The sequence below is a fragment of the Lepisosteus oculatus genome, chromosome 3 (genome assembly GCF_040954835.1).
Source record: "Lepisosteus oculatus isolate fLepOcu1 chromosome 3, fLepOcu1.hap2, whole genome shotgun sequence".
NCBI classification, from domain to species: domain Eukaryota; kingdom Metazoa; phylum Chordata; class Actinopteri; order Semionotiformes; family Lepisosteidae; genus Lepisosteus; species Lepisosteus oculatus.
In genome coordinates, this window is record NC_090698.1 from 39,962,646 (window position 1) to 39,986,008 (window position 23,363).

At 37.8% G+C, this 23,363-nt stretch overlaps 1 protein-coding gene across 1 annotated transcript; it reads left to right on the forward strand.

Annotated features, from left to right (window-relative positions):
* Nucleotides 1–11,311: 11,311 nt before the first annotated feature.
* On the forward strand, nucleotides 11,312–17,100 carry sub1b (SUB1 regulator of transcription b). Its single transcript, XM_006626736.3, has 5 exons — nucleotides 11,312–11,420; nucleotides 12,924–12,993; nucleotides 13,295–13,414; nucleotides 15,971–16,079; nucleotides 16,612–17,100. Exons 2-5 carry the CDS (start codon nucleotides 12,925–12,927, stop codon nucleotides 16,689–16,691), a joined length of 378 nt encoding a protein of 125 aa, XP_006626799.1. The 5' UTR covers nucleotides 11,312–11,420; nucleotide 12,924; the 3' UTR covers nucleotides 16,692–17,100.
* The last annotated feature ends 6,263 nt before the right edge of the window (nucleotides 17,101–23,363 follow it).

Genomic DNA, 23,363 nt, shown 5'->3' on the forward strand with positions numbered 1-23,363 from the left:
CAGTGTAATTAAATCATGCACACATACTGCATTACTTTTGAACTTCCAAATTCACAAGCCCACACATCTTGTGCACACATTTTGTCACACCGCACTTCTTGCATAGGAAATAATGAGCAGGACGAAAGATTGACGTGTAACATGCACTTATATGAGAAGACATGCTGTGGAATCAGTCCCTACTCAAGTAGAGAAGAGAATCACCAATTTCACCAGTTGAAATAAGGATTAAATTTCAGCAGGTCTGATTGTGCAAGCCCAGAGTGGAATTTAGTCATTAAAATGGGGGAATGACCCCTGTTGTTAAAAACAATACCATGGGATCCTTAATGACCAAATAATCAGGACTGTGGTTTAACATATCACTTGAAGGACAGCACCTCCAACAGCACACTGTCACCAGTTACCATAATGGGTCATTGGCTTGTGGAAATTCTGGTGCTGCTACTGGCAGTAGTGGTCTATTAACAAAATGGCCAGCAACATCATTTATTACAAATTTAGGCTATTTTTAGATGTCTCCCATCCCAATACTGACCAAGATTTTGTTTTGCTTCTATTTTTTGAGCAGCATCATTGTTACGACCCCAAGTGTCTAGAGGATAATTCTTTTGGAAGCAGGGGGGTTTTGATGAGAGACTAGGAAGCGTGATAAGGGTAAGGAACTAGAGTGGGGCCAAAGAAAATAAACAAAATGGAGCTGGCTAGGACAGTGAGGGAAAGCTAATCCGACTACAAAAGAAAACCCAAAACACAGTCTTCGGCATCTTCAGCACCCTAGCTAACCTACACTGACTACCCAAAACCATACAAGACAAATGGCACTCACCCGTACTAAACTAGTGTACTAATACAAAATCAACTATGTGTAAGTGTAATAATAATAATAATAATCAACTTTATTTTATATAGCGCCTTTAAAGGTGGCGTCTCAAAGCGCTTTACAGGATGACAATAACAATAAATAAGAAGACTACAACAATAAATAAGAAAATTTCACAAGACAGGACACAATTATAATTACAACAATACAACAATAACAATAGAGGAGACCGTGGAAGATGGTATTAAGAAGAGCAAAGGGGTGAAGAATGGAACCAGTTAAGTAAAGGTTTTTCTGAAGGTTTTGAGTCTAGATTTGAAGGAGTTTAGAGAAGGTGACTCTCTAATATCCTTGGGCAAAGAGTTCCAGAGCTTGGGGGCATAGCAGGAGAAGGCCCTGTCGCCCATACAATGTAGACGGGCTTGGGGGACAGTAAGGAGGGCAGAATTTGAAGAGCGGAGGTTGCGAGGTGGGGAGTAGGGCGATAAAAGTTCAGACAGGTATTGAGGTGCCAAGCCATGTAAAGCCTTGTAGGTGAGCGTGAGGATTTTAAAGTCTACACGGAATTTGACCGAAGCCAGTGCAAGGACTCCAGGATAGGAGTAATGTGAACACTTGCACTACACCTGGTCAGGATTCTGGCTGCTGAATTTTGGACATACTGCAGCTTGTTCAGAGTAGATTTAGATACCCCAGGGAGCAGAGCATTGCAGTAGTCAATTCGAGAGAATACAAATATGTTGATCAGCTTTTCAGCCACAGTTAATGATAGCATAGGGCGTAGTCTTGCGATATTTCTAAGGTGTTTTGACAGTATGCTGTACATGTGGGTCGAATGTTAAGCCAGAATCGAATATAACCCCAAGGTTTTTCAATTTTGATTGGAGCTCAAGTACAGAGCCATCTACAGACAGGGTTACAGGACTGGCTTTACGAAGTTGATGGGGGGTACCAATAAGCATGACTTCAGTCTTGTCACAGTTAAGATGAAGGAAGTTGTGAGTCATCCAAATTTTTATGTCAGAGATGCAATTAGATAGAATAGAGACAGCCACATCAGTGTCGGGTTTGGTATGGATGTATATTTGAGTATCGTCAGCGTAAAAATGAAAGCTGAGGCCATGTGATCTTAAAAGCTGACCAAGTGGGAACATGTAAATGCTGAAGAGCAAGGGGCCCAGTATTGAGCCCTGAGGGACACCAGACTTGACAAGACCAATTTCAGACCTGTACCCGTTGAGAAAGACAAAGTGACAGCGATCAGTGAGGTAAGACTTAAACCATTTGAGGGCAGTGTCAGAGACTCCAAACACAGTCTCGAGACGAGAAAGCAAGATGTTATGGTCAACAGTGTCAAAGGCAGCACTGAGATCAAGAAGGATGAGTATGGAAAGAGAACCAGAATCAGAAGCTATTAGGAGATCGTTGGTGACTTTGACTAGGGCGGTTTCTGTGCTGTGAAGTTGACGGAAGCCAGATTGGAGGGGTTCGAAAAGATTGTTTGTCATGAGGTGGTTATGTAACTGAAGTGTGACAGCACGTTCTAGAATTTTAGAGAGAAAGGGTAAGTTGGAGATGGGGCGAAAGTTGTTAAGGTTGTCGAGAGCCATGTTAGGCTTCTTTGGCACTGGGGAAATAGCAGCAGTTTTGAGGACCGTTGGTACAATGCCGGTGCTCAAGGATTCATGTATTATATTGAGGACAATGGGACAGAGAGAAGAGAAACAGGACTGGAATAAAGTGGTGGGAATGGGATCTAAGATAGATGTGGTGGGTTTCATGCACGTAACTAGTTTGTTTAGGGATGCTGAGTCAAGAAGAGAGAAGCTGGAGAGATGGGAACCAGAGAAGTTGGATGAGGAGGGAGGAGGTGTGGAAATTATATCCGTAGTGGAGAGAATGTGATGCCGGATGTTGTCAATCTTAGAACTAAAGAAATCTAAGAATGTGTTGCAAAGTTGTGATGAGGCAGGTAATGTGGTGGGGCAGTTTGGCTTGAGCAGTCTGTTGATGGTGGAGAAAAGATGTCTGGGATTGTTTTGGTGATTTTCAATGATGTGAGAGAAGTAGGTGGATCTAGCAGACTCTATAGTAACCCAACAACCTAAGCTAACCGTATATACAAAAGTTCACACAAAAACACAAGTGAACCAGGAATAAAAATAAGAGAAAACAAGAGTAATCAACAGGAGCAGGGTACAAAAGAACACAAAAATTGAACAATGTAACACAATGCAATGCAAGGTAATGGCAAAACAAGGATGAACACAAACAAACAAAAGTACAAAGAAACTAACAAAAAACCAACAAAACAACAAAGCCAAAGCTATACATAAATACACACACACAAAGCAAAACAAACCAACAAACGACCGAAGCCAAAGCAATAACCAGAAGCAAAGAGGACTGAAGTCAAATGAAAGGCCTTTTCTTCCTGAAAGCCTCCATGTTATATAGTGAATAAAATGTGTTCTGATTGGCTGAGAGTTAATTGATGATGACGTCATACTGAAAATGTGGTGTGATGGTGGGCCAATGGGGAAGGGAGAACAATCAAGGGTCAGCAGTGTGGACATAACAGAAAAAACACACACACTGGGTTGTAACAGTAATGCTTTGCAATAACATTAACCATGTCATTTATATGTCATTTCTTAAGTGTCGAAGTTAAGAAAGATTTTCTTATATAGTCCAATATGGAGCACATTCCAGAGAGGCGGATGTTATAAATGTCAACTACAGGAAAGGCCGCTGTTTAATTTAAAATGGATTTTAGCATGCGTAAAAGGCCAGCAACTATCTAAATATATATATACACACTTTACAATTATAATTTGTATATAGTTTGTGATTATGTACTGTACTGTAAAGGATTGCTTTCAAAGTTAAACCTAGAGGAACGTGTCTTTCTACTCGGTGCTAATACAGGATTTTACAGCTAAGGTGACACACAGTGAGGTAAAGGGCTTAGTTCAAGGACAGCTGTCTTGCTCCTAAAGATTCCTAATTCTATACTCTCACCATTAGACTTTGTTGTTGGACATTTATTTTAATAATTTTGTATGTTATGTCATATTACATTTCTTTTTGTCTTATTATACATATAATACTGTTCATGATTTACAATACAGTATGTTTCTGCTGTCACATATTTTAAACGCTAGCAGATTTACATTAAATCAATGTTCGTGAGTCACAGAGCACTTCACACATTTTAAATTCCTCAAGATCTGAATCAGGTATTTTACATTTGTTCTAAAGATAAGGTACGAAATGTAAGAACTGATCAGCTTTCAATACCCATTTAATGTCACAGCCTCTGTGTATGACCCACATATCATTTCAGATTTTGGTACAGGCTAAGTTTAAGTTTTTAATATATCTGCCAAAAACATCATTTCTAGGATATGTTCAATTTTAAACACAAGATTACTGTACATGTACTGTATAAAAACAATGAAAAAAAAACTGTTTTTTGTCAATCTTAACATATATATTTCCATTTTCATCTGCAAAGGTAGTCACTATGTTGAAGATAGTCCATATTTTAATTTTCTAACCGTCTTTGTTTTCTGTTATTTGTTCTCTGGATAACTATATGGAAAGGGAGATCCTGTTATGCAATTATGCAATTAAACTGTGTGACTGCAGTGCTGCCTTTTCAAATACAACAAATGTTTTTAATGTAGACTTTTTTTGACCAAGTTAAACATACATTAGCTATGTCTGTGAACATCCCTGTTATATTAGGACATTATAAAAATGTAATTTACGAAGGAACAAGTAATAGGTTTATTCCATGCTGAAAAGAGAAGAGAAAAAATACAACGTTTCGGCTGTGAAGCCTTCTTCAGGTGTGAGAAGTAATGAAGGTGAGAGGTAAGTAAATAATGTAATTTACTTAGCATTATTTACATTTCACCCTTCTTCAACTTCTTATGTCCTTATTAATGCTCAGTTATTAAAACAATTTTCTAATGAGATTTCTATTTGTGACCCATTGCTGACCCAGAACCCTTTTTGCAAGAGATTATACCTTCTTTTCTTGAAGGCACGAGACCTAGCAGAATAGACGCCATTTTGGTGTCCTGTAATAGTTTGAGAATTGTGATGGAGATACAAGACAAGTTAATTTAAGATCACGATTAATATTTGACATTTTAATTTTACCCTGATATAAAAGGGCTAGGGACTGGAGATTTAACACATTGTTATTGAGATAATGCTTTTACTCAACATTTAACAGAACAGTTAGAAGATTTTTTATACTTAATTTTTTTATCTGCCGTCAATACTGATGTCTCTGACACTGACTGGGCTGTGACTAAGTGCTGTTTCTAAAGCTGACTATGTTTTTTGCTTCATATTTGAATAGGTCTGGACTCCAACAGATTAACAAGATAAAGGGTAATGCTTAGGGTAAGGTTGACATACAGTGTCAATAATTCCAAAATGAAGAAGCTACAAGCTTTGAAATTTGGGCAACTATATTATGAACATGTGCAATGTCCAAGCAGACATCTATCTATGTATCTAAAAAAAGGGTGTCAGACTAATTTCCTCGAATGTATAGTGTCTTCTATGTTTTTCCTACCTGAGAGTTCAATTGAACAATAACCTTATTATTTATTTATTTATTGAGCTGGAGATGTGTAACATGTTTCTTAATGTTGTTTACAGTTGATTACTCAAAACATTCACTTAATTAATGGAACAATAAATTTAAAAAACCTCTCAGAGCTTGGAGATGAGTATTACGGTTGTGCAATTAAGTAAATAGACCAACCCTGGCTGGAGGTTTATTAATCTCTCTAGGGAATTTTTTTAGTGCTTCCAGTACCAAAATGTTATTGTAATCAGTTAATAAAAGTTTGTTTTCCCTTAAAAGTTTCTTTAAGTATTTGATTAACCATTTGGAATACAATTTTTAGCTTTTGATTTACTCACTCTTGAGATACATTAAATCTGTATTTCAACTAGAATCTGTTTAAACCGTTGCCACCCAGTTCCCACTGATTTCATATCTACCTTATTCAATTTAACTGATCTTACTTATCTTATTCTCTGTCTCATTCCTTGATTTCCAAAGGGTTCTCTCAGTTCTTTTTGTCTCACTCTGTCAAGATTTAAATGAGCATTTCTTCTTGTAGGTCTGAAAAACTGGGTAACAAAGCATTCATTAACCATGTCCATCATTTTGGTTTTGAGATAAGAGATAAGATCACTTTACTACCCATATACAATTTCTTGCAATTGGAATGTGTCTTTTGCATACCCCAGCTTGCTCTCCATGAGACACACAGGCAGGGAGAGAGAAGCTTTGGGTCAGAGCACAGGGTCAGCCATTCATATGGCACCCCTGGAGGAGCTGGGGTTAAGGGCCTTGCTCAGGGGCCCAATGGAGTAGGATTCCTCTGCAATCCATGGGTTTTGGACCGCCAGCCACAGTGCCACCGATCTGCCCCTTTATTGTCTTATTGCCCCTTTCTGCAGTTGACATTCCTTGTAGGAGTTTCCCAGTTTATGTGGGGAAAGTTGAGGTCTCTTATTACATTTTGTTGTACATTCTTAATATTTATGCAGTGTTTAATTATAAACAACATCTGCATCTGGTGGTGTATGGTATACTCCTAACACTTAACCTCTAGAATGTTTTTAATGAATCTGACACATATAGAGACTCATGATTTATTCTAGCTTTAGTTCCTGAGTCTGAATACTCTTTAGATATTTAAAGATTTGCTTCTCCCTTTTTCTTTGCAGACCATGTTTTCTCCCTCCCTCATTTTTAGTTTGATTTCTATTTTTGTGATCTAAGAGGGGAAATCCTGTCTGAGAGAGTAATCCATTGTGCTGTTATCCTGCAGTGCCTCATTGAGCAGGTTCAAAGTCTCTACCATCACCTGCACTACCAGTTTTGTACATTATTTCTGTACTTTTTTAACTTGCCTTTTGAGTTTACAATCCTGCAAGTTTCGAAATTATTTAACTTGATGTTGACCATAATGTTGGTTTGGAAAAGAAGCATTTAAGATTTGAGTAAAAGGGGAAGAATCCAAAGAAAATCTGCAAGGGAAACATAAAGGGACAAGAGTCAAAAGTAGACTGTGTTCATACAGAACCTACTTCAGGTGCTGGGAGCATTATAAACAAAACACAAGAACTTTCAAGAACTGTCTGCCTTAACAGACAATTACAATATAATTGGAATCAGTAAAACATGTCTAACAGGAATGGGCAGCAACGGATACATCCTGTGGGGGTACAAAATGTAAGAAAAATCTGAAAGATGGTAGAAAGGGTGGTGTAACACTAACTATAGGTGTAGGACGTTTGTACTGTACATTATTCACACAGATGGTAACTTCAAAAAGTCCAAGAAGGGTAGTGGCTTCATTAGGTTGGGTTTGTAACACAGACAACCAGAAGAAAACAGAAAAAATAGTTCTGCTTTGAGCTCTGGCTATTTGCAGACAGTTCTACTGTAAACCCCAAAGGCAACTACTAAAATACCCACCCATTTACTACCTGGTCTACTGTGAAGTATACTGTAAACACACTTGATATACATACACCTACAAGGTGAACATTCAGACTCTCCAAACCATTAATCATCATTCTATTACAATCTGGATGGACTGAAAATCTTTGAATTGTCTCACCAGTGGCCTCTGGTGGCCCGTCTATTGTCACAAAAGCCCCCCAGTTTAATTTTTTTTATCAACAAATTGTTTATTTAATTTTCAAACTAAAATCCAGCAATAATGTAATCCTTTTGCCTGTGGTAATCTTGCACACACAGTACATTAAAAAAACATTCAAGCACAGGAAGTAAACCAAAGTGAATCAAAAATATTCAAAGGGTGCTGTATACTGTATGTTACAGACCATAACATTTAGATACCAATTATAATGCAGTGTCAAACACTTACATGAAGAACGCAAAGAGAGAATTGGTTATCACAATATATTTTAATTTTCCTGACACATTTTTGGATACCCATCATGGATGTCAGCAACTGAAAGTGAAACAATAGACATAGCAATAGGAAAACACTTGGCAAGTGAAATTTAAAGTAGGCATGTATAAAGTGTTAAATATAAGTGCTAATGTTTTTAAGGTATAACTGAAATATGGGAAATAGTGAGCTTCAAAACACTGACAGTGCCTTGAAAAGTATTCAGACTCTTCACATGCTGTCCCATTTGTTCAACTACAAAATGATGCTCACTCATTTTTTAAAACCTAATATAATTTTTCAAAACCTAAATGATCAAACTGAAATTTTCTCTGGGTAACAGTACAGTAAATATCAGCTCAAAACTAAGGTGATAAAGCTGCAATATGTGGATTGTATAAGTATTCAGACCCTTGGACCCAATATCTGGTGGAAGCCCCTTTGGCAGTAGTTACAAGTCTTCTGGGGGTAAATCTTTAACAATTTCCACACTGGCATGGTGCAATTTATGCTCATTCTTTTTGACAAATTGGTTCTCTCAATTTGCTTCAGAATTGTTTATGGACAGCATTTTTCAAGTCTTTCCACAGATTCTCAATAGGATTCATGTCAGTATTGTGACTAGGCCACTCAAGGACATTCAATTTTTTTATTCTTATGCCACTCTACTGTAGCTTTGGCCTTGTGCATTGTGTCATTCTCCTGATGAAATATGAAGCAGGTTTACAGGTAAGATTTGCCTGGACTTTGTTCTACCCCGTTTTTCCCTCAATCTTGTTAAATTTCTCAAGTCTCTGCTAATGAGAAGCCTATAATATAAAGCTGCTATCACTGTGCTTGAAAATTATGATGTTGACTGGGGGATGTGCTGAGCTGTTTCCACTATTTACAACATTTTGCAAAATGTTCTGGTTTTGTCTTGTCTGATCACAATGCTGATTTCGCCACATGTTTGTAGTATCTCTTAAATGCTGTGTTGTAGACTCTCTGCAGGATTGGAGATGTTTATTCAGTAATGGCTTCCTTCTTGCCCCTCTGCCATGAAAGCTGCCTTTGCTCTATGGACATTTTCTCCCTTCTTAGCCATGGAACTCTGTGGTTTTCTTTTCAAAGCTGACGTTAGCTTTACAGTGGCATGGCTAACCAGTTTCCTCCTTGCCAGACTGCTCAGTTTGGACAAACATCCTGATCTAGACAGTGTCTGGTTAAGTCACAGCTTCCACTGCTTAATGATCAGCTTCATGTACGGAAAGGTATACAGTATATCTGCAGAGAACAGAGCAGATACATTACCTGGCTTAAAGGAATATTCTACTCTGACAGACTACATCAACTTTGTATACTGAAACTATAAATGGACATTTATCACTTTATCCAATTACAGGTCACAAGCAACAGGGATAAGGCAGGATACACCCCAAACAGTGTGCCAGCCCATCCCAGGGCAAAACACACACACTCCCACCAGGGTCAATTGTCCCAGAAGCTAATTAACCTACCAGCTTGTCTTTGGACTGTAGGAGGAAACCAGAGCACCCAGCAAAAAAAACAACATGAACAAAGGAAGAATGTAGAAACTCCCTGCAGTTAGTGCACCAGGAATTGAACCCGGGATCCCAGGGCTATGGCCCTGTGCCACTTTAATAGTCCCAAAAGATAATAAGAAAGTCAATGTAACACAGTGAGCACTACAGGAACATGCATTTTAAAGTGTGAATGGGAGACACTTTTTTACACTAAAGTTTGGTTGAGTCTGGAAGGAACTATTTAGCACTACTGTCAAAGGTGATACTTTCTGTAAAGAAATGGATGTTTGTAATTTTCAGAACAATATCTTATAAGTGACCAAATTATTGCAATTCACAAGTTTTGTTAAGTACTTCTGAGAAAATATATATACTCTATATGTGCTTGTAACATTGTACTGTAGGTATGTATATAGAGAGGAATCAAAAAGTCAACAAATTTTACTGCATTTGCTGCATTTTCAACATTTTAAGGGAGAGTATAGAAAGCAAATAGATTACAAGTCTGTTACTGAAATGACTGTACTAAGATTGGTGCAACAGAATTGGATGGAATGGAGGTTAGTGCTGCTTCTACACAGTTCCTGGGCCCCATGTTTGATCTCAGACTGGGGTACCTTCTGCTTGTTTGCATGGCCTTCCTGAGCTTGTGTGGGTTTTCACCCGGTGCCCCCATTTCCTACAGCCTTCCAAAGATGTGTTCCTCAGGCTAGTTGGTGCTTTTAAATTGTTCTAGTGTTCCCAGATGACTTGTATTCTATGCCTTTCAGATGAGTTGCAGATCACTGTGGCTCTTGCTAGGAATAAGCAGCTGTCTGAAAATGGATGGATGCTACAGAGAAAAGGGTAGAAGACACTTCCAACAAAAGAGACAAAGAGCTCTAAAGCTCATGCCAGATAATACTGCCTAGCAGGAGATTGTCTTACAGGATAAAGGAAGGAGGCCAGGGACAAAGAGACAGCTGTCATGTGTTTCTTCTGTTTCTTGAATGGATGCCAGGGGATTACATCTTTGCTTCGTTTTTTTTGTTCTTGTCTCAGTTACTAAATGTGGATGATTTTTTTTCTCAGTCTCCAAACTGATATTTTATATTGTTTGGCTTATACTTGATTTGTATTTATTATTTTTGTCTTAGTTTTTAAATATGTGGTACTGAACTGATCTGGTTGTGTTCTGCTGCTTTGCAAAAGGAAAATTGTTGGAATTTATTTTGGAGAGACCCTAACCATATAACCCAAAGGAATTTCCTGGAATATTCTGATTTGAATTAACTTTTCTTAATGTATTCTATCAGTAAATGTAGTCCAGTATACAAGTATCATCTAACAATTATTTCACAAATCAAAATATCCTCCTACATATAGTTATTTTGTGCTTAAAATTTGCTGGTGCAAATTAGTTATTTTTTCTCTTATATAAGACAAATGGTTAGAGCAGTAAATAAGAGTACTCAAAACCTTCGGAATCAAAATGTAAAAAAGTCTGAAAACTGAAAACAGTGTAGTCCCGTCCTTCGGAGCTGTCCAATCTTCCATGTGCTGAACAGAATGAGTACCGATTCATTTTCCTGCGTATAATTTAATGTCTTAAGTAATAGATACCTTCGTGCAACGTTCTAGAGTGTTTATTTTTATATTTTATGTGTAATTACATTTTGTCACTCTAAATGCAAAGTGCTATTTTTGAAATTGTCAAAAGTACTGTATGATTGTCTTAACGCACACGCAAACACGTGTACTGTAAAGTATGTATAGATTTGTTTTCTACTGATTAATAACTTACAAAACTTAAACAGATGTTTAACATAGGTAATCGACAAAAGCAGTAATTAATATTTTAGTTTAAATTTATGCTTTACAATATATTTTTTATTAAAATGCTTTGAACAAGTGGTATCAAACATTTTAGCCCCCCTACATGTGATATCGCGGCGCTGCTCACGCTAGTATTAAGAACTTCATTTCCCACAAGTCAGTGATAATCATATGATTGCAAAAGCCCAATAGCAGGCGAGCGCTAAAGTGGGTTAGCTACTGCGAACCTCCAGCGACTTCCCGCGCCAGTGAATCAGAACACGACGCAAGCTTGCAGCAATACTGTTGTCGGTACAAGTAAGTCTTCTTCTGCATTCTGTCATCCTAAACTGCCAGAAAGAGCTAAAAAATATGCAATCGATTTTCCCTTTGTTAACATGACAAAGGTGTTGCAGCGATTGTTATAACCCTTCCGATGTAAAAAAAAAAATACAGGCCTAGTAAGATGCGCTGCAAATTCTGATCTACCCTTGTCGGAGCAGGTTTCTCGGTGCCCAGCAGTGTAGACCCAGTGATGCTTGGCCTTTGGTCACAAAGCTGATGTCGTTTTATAGCGGACCAGAATTTCTGCAAAGACATCTTATTTAAACTTCACGAAAATCGGAAAGAGAGTGAAACTGCTAATCGGTAAATGAAAAATACTTGAGAGTAGCGTGTGTGCTGAGAGAATTAAACACTAATACAAAGGCTTTTTCTCGGCCTGTTTTTGTGAATTGTTTTTGTTTTCATGTAAAACTCGGAGCAGATACTGTTTCACATTTACGAAAATTTCTAAAATAATCCTAAAATTGGGTTGCTATAAAATGCAGCCAAAATTGCATTTGGAATTCAGTAATCCGAGGATTGTATGTATCACTGTGAGTTTGCAATTGAACAGCATTAATACAGTTAAGGTGAATGAGGTAAACTAATTTGTGGAAATTATGCGATAAAGTCATTCTAAAATCTCTACTTAAGTTTGTATTTTTTGTTTGTTTTTTGGTGTAGTTGGGTTATTAATCTTGCATTACAATAATTTCTTACTTATACTTATAACCTGGGATTCATGCTGTGGTAATAAAGTCGACTGATTAACCTATTGTGAAGAAAACGTTTCTGGCCTTTGATTGTGCAAAACTTACATTTTGAGTATATTGTAGTAAATTCACGTAAATTGTACATCTCACTAAATCTATTTAGCCTGCAAATTTGTGTCAGTGGATCTCCTAATTCTACTAGTCAGTTATATTTTCACAAGTTTGAAATGCCCAGATTTGCAGTCCTTGGATGTATTTACATCAAACTGTTTTTTTTTTCCAGTGATGGCTCAAAAATTGAAAAATCCCATTTCACTTCTTTCCACCATCACTCAGTATTGAAAGAGGTGCCTGCAGCATGTTTGTCTTTACTGTTTTCTGACTTAATGAGCTATCACTTCCTACGCTGACCCAGATCCTTCAAAAGGAAGCAGAATATGTCATCACAATTTACCACCATGAAGTGATGTGTTCTGAAGAATAGGAAAGATGACTTTTTTATTTTATTTCTGAAGCTTCCAATGATATTTTAAGCCACCACAATAATGAAAGGGAATAAAGAGGTCCAAATTGTCTTCCATTTTTGTGTTTGAATCATAATGTGGTCATTTGTTTCAGCCCAATGTGTTCTGTCATGAGATTTTGGGAAACAAATGTGACTGTGTCCATGTTCTTCTCTAAAAAGAAGCAGGTCTTTTCTTAGATGATATCTGTTTTTTTTATATTTCTTCAACACTGATCATTTTGTCTCAACTGCAAGGTTAAATTATCTTTTTTTTTACAGAATGCCAAAATCCAAGGAAGTTGTTTCTACTTCTTCTGGAAGTGATTCAGACAGTGAAGTAGAGAAGAAGGTACGTTTTGAGTGCTTTGCAGCTTCACAAAACTGCTTCTGTTTGTTAGGAAGGTTGTTTTCAGCAGCTTGTGATTTAATATCACAGAACTTATAGGCATTTGTTTTCTGAGAGGGTGCTCCTGTTTGTGAATTTGTGTTAAAGAGATAGATACTATACAAGCGTTTTTATCAAGGACTATCAGGGTTGCAGAGTTTTTTTTTAATCTACGGAGTCCTCCCTTGACGTTTGGACAGCTGACTTGCTAGTCTTGTGGTAAACGATAGTGGTGTCTGACTGTGATGGTGAACTCTTTTGGAAGGCAAAGAGGAAGAAGCCAGCAACCCCTGAGAAGCCAGCAAAGAAACAGAAGAGTGGTGAGAGCTCAAGAGCTGGGGCTTCATCCAGGAGTGGAAGTGATAAGGATGAAAACATGTTTCAGGTAGGACTGGGACAGATCTTGCACATTCTCCTGCTTTGTGTTCCAATAAGCAATGGTGTACAAGGTGGTAGAGCACAGCTATATCCCATTCAAATGATGCTCTAAACCTTGTTGTATTTAATGAATGAAAGGTTGCTCAGATCCACCTTTTAATGCAAAGCAGCCTTTAGCTGCCTGTCTCTTAATCCTTAGACGACCGCAATTCCTTCAAACAGGAAAGCATTCATTGACATGGTGTGTTGTTGCAGCAGCTGTGAGCAACCTTTGATCCATTTTTAGGATGTGACCTACATTTCTGTGCTTTGTGTTTCTCCTGTCATCCATTTTGTCCTTTTTTATACCGTTCTTCATTTCCACAAAGTGTTGGTGTGTATGTCGGTCTGAACCAATGTTTCTCTAGGTTTTTTTTTTATTTGCTAAACCTTCTTGATACAAGCCTTACTGCTAATATAAGGAGCTGACCTGATACAACCAAAGTCCTGGGTTTCCCCCAGTTCTCACATGCGGGGCTGAGCATTAACAGTAGGTTACTCGCCACTGTTCCTTCAAAATGTTTTCAATTTTGTAATTTCCAGCTTTCTTTTTTAAAATGTTTGATACCAACAGGTTTCAAGTGTTACCTATTGACATCAAGCAATCCTGTGTTGATTTAATTTGGTCAAATGAGGCACCAGATGGAGTGAAATTTAATCTTAAGCATCAGTCATGTATAGGAGATTGAGCCCTGTGTGAGGACATGTTTTCTCATAGCTTTCTTTTTTGATAAAAATATCTGCAGCCTCATGGCCATGTTGTTGGTTCAAGGCAATAACATTTTTTCATATGTTGGGGTTAGAAATAATCAGCTTTGATGGGTGCATTTTAAATCATGATAAAGGAAAGAGGTACAGAGTAACTTGTAAAATCCCCAATTTACATCACAAAATAGAAGAAATTTCCAGGCAGTGCCACATACTGCGATTCAGAATGAGGCAACAAAACTTACGGGAACATGTGTGGCCTTATGACGTTAAAAACAGGCAAGCTTGTGAATGTCTCTTTCAAATCAATAGAAATATTCTGCTTATGCTTTTGATTTCAACACAGTTTTGCCAACAAATACTGCCATCATGTTAACTCTGCATAATAATAATAATTGCTTATATATTGCTTACTTATATAGCGCTTTTCTGGACACTACACTTAAAGCTCTTTACGGGTAATGGGGACTCCCCTCCACCACCACCAATGTGCAACATCCACCTGGATGATGCGACGGCAGCCATAGTGCGCCAGAACGCTCACCACACATCAGCTATTAGTGGGGAGGAGAGCAGAGTAATGAAGTCAGTTCATGGATGAATTAGGAGGCCATGATTGGTAAGGGCCAATGGGAAATTTGACCAGGATGCCAGGGTTACACCGGTACTCTTTTCAAGAAACAACCTGTGTCCCCGTTACTATAATGGGGCATTAGGACCCACATGGACCGCAGGGTGAGTGTCCCCTACTGGCCCCACTAATATCTATACCAGCAGAAACCTTAGTTTTTCCCAGGAGGTCTCCCATCCAGGTACTGACCAGGCTCACACCTGCTTAGCTTCAGTGGGTTGCCAGTTGTGAGTTGCAGAGTGATATTGCTGCTGGCTGGTTATGGTTGAACATTTCTGTGGTGAAATATTTGCTGTATTTATTGGCTCATGCATCACATTACATTAATCACTACGGAAACTAGCGAGGAGGAAGTGCTGAATACGTGGGACCTTGAATGACAGCTTGCGACAACATGGCGACTTACAGTACTTTCACAAAGTTAACGATTTTGTGCTTAATTCAGAAGTTGTAATTTTTTTCTCTAACGTCAATTAATTTATTTTGTTACCGAGATTCAATAGCTGGTCTGAGAAATAAGGACTGCAGTTCCCCTTTCTATTCATCCAGCCTTTTGTCCAATTTTGCAAGTCACATTGGATATGTTCATTTCTTTGAGAAACTAAGAATGACATGTCTGATATACTAGTAAACACCACTGTGATTAACAGTTTTGTAGATTATGATAAGTCCACATATCAATGTTTATTGAATAGTTCCATCTCAGCTTTAACAGTTAACTTCAAATAAGTGTAAATTCTGTCAACAGCTGCACAGGTTTTTAAGGGTTGATCTTGGCGAGTCATATTTTTTAAGTTTGTCATGTGTCATCTGTTATAGTATAAGAGATGACATTTTGCAGAGTTGTGCTGGTGGAACTGCTTCTCTTTACAATAATTACACTTGATGTGACACATTTTTGTGTTGTAATATTGTAAAACCAATGAATGGTGCAGTATTTTGTTTTTTATAGCCCGCACAGAAGCTGATGCACCCAACTGTTGCAAATGAATCGCAATTGTAGTGGAGCCAGTGCAGTAGCTGAACATTCTTGTACGCTATTCATAATGTGTTTTATAAAAGTGATCTATAACTGGTGAGACTTTACTATGATGTGGACACACTGTATCACAGTGACTTTTAAAGCACACTTAGATCTGGGTCGTTCAAACACTCTTTGTACTCCTTGTGCGGTTTTCTTCACAGATTGGGAAGATGAGGTACGTCAGTGTCCGAGACTTCAAAGGCAAGGTCCTGATTGACATCCGGGAGTACTGGATGGACCAGGAAGGTGAAATGAAGCCTGGAAAAAAAGGTAATGTATGACCATGGAATTTTATGGTATTCCAGCAGTTCCTAGTAGCCACGAATGGCTGTGGAATTGAATTTATTATTACATTCTTTATTTACCGTTTGTTTTTCTTGTCACTCTCTGTTTAGGGGTTTCTGAAAACAATATTATATAAATGCTTTCACACCATAAGAAGATGTCAGGCAGAAGAAAGTTTTTATTGCTTTGATCTCCTTCTATTCTCTTAATCTTTCCCTTAAACACGTAGTTATTGAAGCCCCTCAAGAGTCTGTTAATATAAATTCATGTCAAATAATTCTTCCACTGCCTGTGTAATTATTTTGATTTGCTTATAGAGTGAAAGATGCTATTCTGAAACTTTTCATTATCCAGTTAGTTTATTTTTTCTTTGTGTCCCTTGGCTTTTTAAACTAATTTAAATTTCAAAGGAGATGGCTTAATAAAGAGCCACATTTTCTGTCGAAATCGGTATTTAAAACGCAGCAGATGTACTTTTCTTAGCTCTGTTCTTTTTTTTTTTAAATTGTCTTTTCAGGAATTGCTTTGAACCCAGAGCAGTGGAACCAGCTTAAGGAACAGATCTCTGAAATCGACGATGCAGTGAAGAGAATATAACCAAAAGGGTTCAGATGTGGAGCTTGCTTTTTTTTTAGATCTTAACCACCAACTTTTACACTGGCATAATGTTTTCTAAAGGATGGGATTCTTTTTTAAAATAAGACTACATTGTGTATATTTGCAATTTAAGTATCATTTGAATCTTTGCATGCATGTTCATCCTAGTATGTGAAAAGCAAGGCAGGAGGTTGTAGTTTTCTTGGATTGGTTACATTTGGGAGGGGTGGTGGGGGATTGGGTGGAGAAGGGGGAAGAAATGTTCCTCGTACATAATAAATGCGATAAGAGGCGCCAGAATTTTTCCTTTCTGTAATTTTTTGTCCGAGTTGTTTACTCCACTGTTTTTTGGGACTGTTATATAATCACAAGGTTATATGGAAATACATTGGGTTTGTACTGAAAACAATTGTATGGTCTCTTCTCTGTGTAAATGGCCTTTCACATCACCTCAGTCATGTTGCATTGCCTTCATTGATTTGCAATGACTTTATTTTGGCATGATACACACTGAAAGAATATTGAGTACTACTCACTTCAGACTGGTTCTAGGGCTCAGAACACTCCTTTTGGGGAGGGAGATTTGATCTAAACTGCCAGCTGTGAGATATGCAATAGTGAGATCACATAACACTGAAAGCAGACAGTCTTTCATGTGAGAATACCTGGGGAAAGGGTTTTGCTTTTACTCTGTATGCTGTGCTATGACCCACAAACCTCCTTGATGTTCTCCTATTCTACATTTCTTCACATCCTACAGGATATTTTTAGATTTCCAACTTTTAGAAAGCTAAAAAAATTTAAAAGATGGCATTTAATGAATCTGGAGTTTTGTGTAAATCTGGAAATATGAAAATTAAGTTCTGAACGTTAGTTCACACATGGAAAGAGAGAATCAAGTAGAGGTTACTTCCAACAGCCAAAACGTTTTTCTGCTTTCAATAAAGTTTTCAGTGTCAAGTTATCCTCTTCTGGTTTCCACGTTGACGCACTCAAACCTGTATGGGGAAGACTTAAGTTTTATTTGAAGCCAATAATCTTAACTCATGATTAGTACTGAAAGCGAGATGCAGGCCAGATACTATAGTGAAGAGCAGATTTAATTTGTCAACTTTAGTTTATATTCTAGTTAATAGATTTGTATTTCGTGTAACACACAAGTGTCGTCTTGAAGGAGAACTGGGCTGAAATAAGAATACATTTAAAAAAAATAGTATTTTTTTTTCCGTGCACGGCCAGGGTGACTTAATATATGGCATACATAAATGACATTTTACATTATGGGAAACAATGACTTAAGTACAAATTAATAAAATGATAAGGCTAGTATAGTATAAGCTTGAAGCGCAATGCAAATATTGAGTTAAGCAAAATTAATTGGAATTTAATTTTTTGTTTAATGTGGATACCAAGCAGTAATGAAGATTGCTGAATATCATGTGTTCCATGGATAAAGTGAAAAAGTTCAATAAGCAAATCACATTGCAGGTTTAAGAGTCATTTGTGCAATTTGCTGTAAGAGTGCAGAATTTAAGAACTGAGAATCTGAGCTCTGAATTACATAAACCTACAATCCTGAATTCTGCATTATGATTCCATCTACTACAGGGCAATTGGTATCCATGTACATATTCTATAAATCATTACCCCAATGTTGGGCAACACTGGTTTCTTAAAGGCTTAGTCCTGTTCGGTATCTACAGTACTTACCACAATTTGTAGCACTAGGACATTATGTTCAATTTAGTAATTAACCGATTATGTGGAATGAAAACCATAAAACAACTGGGGTTTATTATCCCTGCTTTAGTCTCAAGATAGGGGGCCAAAAGGGGGCGCTTGCCCTCCGATCTGTGTGGGTCTTAATGCCCCAGTATAGTGACGGAAATACTATACTGTAAAAAGGCGCTGTCCTTCGGATGAGACATAACATCGAGTTGCTGACTCTCTAAAGTCATTAAAAATCCCAGGGCACTTCTCAAAAAGAGTAGGGGTGTAACCCTGGTGTCCTGGCCAAATTTCCCTTTGGCCTTTACCAATCATGGCCTCCTAATAATTCCCATCTATGAATTGGCTACATTACTCTGTTCTCCCCACTGATAGCTGATGTGTGGTGAATGTTCTGGCACGCTATGGCTGCTGTCACATCATCCAGGTGGATGCTGCACATTGTTGGTGGTGGAGAGGAGTCCCCATTACCTGTATAGCTCTTTGAGTGGAGTATCCAGAAAAGCACAATATAAGTGTAAGGAATTATAATTATTATTATTAAGTTGATAAGATCTATGGCAGACACCTGGCCATGACCTAAGTGCTACAACTTGCAAGTTTTCTTTATTCTGTTTATAAATAAACCTGAATGGGTCAATAATTCCTGGTTTATATACTTTGACGTGGATGGACGTAGATGATCTAATGTAAAATCAGTCTGTTGTGTAGAAGTTTAATAGATTTTCTCATTTATGGAGGTTTGGCACTTAATATAGAGATGACTAATGCCAACCTGCAAATTATTGTCCCTTAATTGCCACAAGGTGGCGCCAGCTGCACAATATTCTTTAACGCTGGCAGCTTCTGCAGCTCTTAAAAGTTTGATTTTGCAGCTCCATTGCACCACTAATGTTAAGTTCTCTTGCATTTCTGTGAGCAAGAAATACATATCAAAACACGCACCAAAAAGGGAAAGAATACCACCTTTAATAAAATACATTATTATTTCAGACACACCTTTACTATGTTTTGAATGGCATGCATATAAAGTTAAGAAGCTCTAATTCATTACAAAGGTTGGGAAATTAATGCAATGGGCAATGGGAATCAATTATGAATACAGAATACAAGGCCATTTGTCAGACTTTAGGATTCATGTCAACTGGATTGATATGAACTGACTGATTTGACTAATTCATTCACACTTTTACTCAACGATTCAACCACAGCAGAATCTTCCTGGTAACAATCCTTTTACCTTTTATCGTAGGGTCACAATCTACTCAAGCCAATTTTCTTAGTTGCACTTTGTTGCAATTATATGCCTACTGTAAAAGAAAAGAGTACTCTTAGCTGTTTATAATACCAAATTATTATTTTTTATTTTACTTGTTTAGTAGCTAACTGATCCAAAGATCTCATCTAGCCATTTATTTAAAAATGTTATTGGCTTCAACAACATGGCTGGGTAGCTTGTTCCAGGCTTCCAAAACCTTTTGTGAAAAAAGAGCCTCTTCTCACTTTTGTATGCAATTTATTTTCTATCTGTATACTATGGTTCATATTTCACTAGTATTTCAGAAGTCAATAGGGTTTACGTGAAGGACCTTATCTGGTCAAGGCTACAAAATTCTGTTCTTTCAGTCTATGAGAGTCAGACATTCCTTTGAGCCTGAGAAGGTACCTAGCTGGTCTTTTCTGGACTGATTCCAGAGCAGAAATAACTTTGTTGTAACGTGATAAGCAAAATTTCACAAAATCCTATTTGGGGTCAGCTGTGAACTTGGCTTGTTTTTCAACTCCACTAAAATCTGCATCATTCCTAGAAATGAGGAAGGGAAGAGTCCTAGTACTGTACATGTGGCACTTAGCTGATTATATTTCATTTGGAGCATTTCCCCTTATCTGTACTCATTGTTTTCTACCTATTAACCAGTTCTTAATATAAATACATGCTCTTCTTTGACTACTGCAATTTGTGAGTTAATCTTTTATGAGGATCTTTATCAAAAACCTTTTGAAAATATGGATTGTATGTTCTGTCTGTATTCATTGTTGCTGCTGTTTGTTAAGAGACCTCTTAGTTAAGAAATATATGCTGTATAATAATCTCAAATAATTCTAATACAAACCTAATATAAATCCCCTAGAAATATGTCACCATACATTTAATCTTAAAATGTATTTCTAATTACTGTTTACATAACCTGACAAGTAAGAGAAGTATTGGTCTGTAATTTTTTGGTTTGGTTTTGAGACCATTTTTATGGATTAGCTCTACAATTGCAGTTTTCCAGTTCATGGCTACTACTGTTTTGAATGACTATTTCTCTTTCATCATGTAAAAGATTCCCATCATTATCTCAGAATATGTCTACAAAATCATTGCCCGTGCTAGGTTTTATTTAAGGTAATTTAAAGTTCTACGTCTGTATAGGTAAGGTTTTCTAATGTCAGATTTATTTAAATAGTTTGAAACTACATATCAAGCCTCTCTGTTTGATGGATATCTCTGCATTCTGCATTCCTTCGGATGAGACGTAAAACCGAGGTCCTGACTCTCTGTGGTCATTAAAAATCCCAGGGCGCTTCTCGAAAAGAGTAGGGGTGTAACCCCGGTGTCCTGGCCAAATTTCCCCCCTGGCCTTTACCCCATCATGGCCTCCTAATAATCCCCCTCTATGAATTGGCTACATTACTCTGCTCTCCTCCCCACTGATAGCTGATGTGTGGTGAGCGTTCTGGTGCACTATGGCTGCCGTCGCATCATCCAGGTGGATGCTGCACATTGGTGGTGGTGGAGGGGAGTCCCCATTACCTGTAAAGCGCTTTGAGTGGAGTGTCCAGAAAAGCGCTATATAAGTGTAAGCAATTATTATTATTATTATTATTATTCTGTAGTTCTGCTATATTTCAGTTGACATAAAATATCCCCTATCTTGGAAGGAATGTGTTCTTCTGTCAATGTGGCATACATATTGATTATGGGGCTACATCTATACTGATTTAAAAAAGAAATGCAACATTTTCTGGAATGAGAATAGTATAGTACTGTAGTTATACCTTATGTACTTTCACAAAAAGTTGTCAATTTGTTTATAAGCCCTCTGACCAGCAATACAGGTTGTGCAGTGAGGCATTGCAAATCGCCAATCACACGAAACCTCCTTAGGTGCATTTTATCCAATGAGGTCCGGGTGGAAAAATGCCTGATATGATGATGATAATAATAATAATAATAATAATAATAATAATAATAATAATAATTGCTTACACTTATATAGCGCTTTTCTGAACACTCCACTCCAAAGTGCTTTACAGGTAATGGGGACTCCCCTCCACCACCACCAATGTGCAGCCTCCACCTTGATGATGCCTTGAATGTCATCAGAAGCAAGGGAGAGCGCCATTGGCATGCTGCAGGCAGGCATGTCATGTGCCAGCGTTGCCAGACGCTATGGAGTAAGCCACTCCGCTATGTCCCAACTCCAGAGAAGGTTTCAGCAGACCGGCAGGACAGATCCAGTTGCCTTTGAGTGACTACACCAGAGCAGGACCGACACATCAGACTGGTCCATCTGGGAGATTGTTTGAGATCTGCCACCTGTACAGCTGCTGAAACTGCCAGCAGACACAATGCCCACATCTGCTCACACCTCCTAGACGTCACACTTGAATGGCTTGGGCCAGACAGAGGCTGCAATGGTCTCGTCAGCAGTGGCATCAGGTTCTCTTCATGGATGAGTCACTCTTCAGCCTGTTCCATGCAGACGGGAGGGCCAGAGTGTGGAGGAGGAGGTGTAGCATTTCTTTTTTCCATCAGTATATATCCTGTTTATAATGGAGTTGATATTGGCAAATATGGGTGTCATATTAAGTTGTGAGGGATCAAGTCAGTTCCTTGAATTTTATTTTCTACACAGTTCAGACAAGCTATTATTAGATTTGTAAGCTTGCAAACCTCCACTTTGTATTTGAGATTAAACCATTCATCTTAACTTGTCAGTAAGAGATGAAGACATCCCATATACATCTGAGTCTGATGGAAAAAGATATGGGTTTTCCAAAAATATGGGACGTCATCCCATACATTCCAAATCTTTGTCAATTTAATTCACACGGAAATTAATGGAGATACAAATCATATACAAATTTTATGTTTCTCTGTCAAATGAAAGTATTCAGATAAAATAAATGTCCATCAGATGTCAGTATAAGGTAAGAACAGAAAAAAATACTATATCCTCTTGACAATGAGCTCTATTAAACAAATAACAATGTTGACATGTGGTTTAGTCTTGCCAAATCCTTTCATTGATGTGCCATAATATAATGTTGTATTAAATATTTGCACAGATGGTACTCACGCAGCTTGATTTTGGCTTAAATGATCAGACAACATAAATCCACCCATCCATCCATTTAACCACTTTATCTAATACCATGTTGCTGGGGAACTGGAACCTATCCCATAAAACAATGGGTGTAAGGCCGTACACACCCTGGATGGGATGCCAGTCCTTCTCAGTGCACACACAGACACTCACAGCAGGGTCACTTTTATTAGCTGCCAGTTAACCTACCATTCTTTGAACCGTAAAGGTAAACCCATGCAAACATGGGGAGAACATACAGACTCCACACAGATAGCACTCAAGGTCTGGTATTGAACAAAGGGCCCTAACGCTATGAGGCAGCAATGCTAACCATTGCAACACCTTGCCTCCCACAACATAAATCAACAAAAATCAAAAAGTTAAAATGGTGATTATGGTAAAAGAACATACAGAAATAATGTCGAATAGATAAATCACATGAAGTAATAAATAATGATTATACCGACTTGTAAAGTACAAGTCATGTTAACACATCAAAAGCTGTGTTTAATTGATTTGAATCTAAATTAGTTAAATTTCAGATCTTTCAAATTAAAGATCACCATTGAATTGTGAAGGAAAAAAA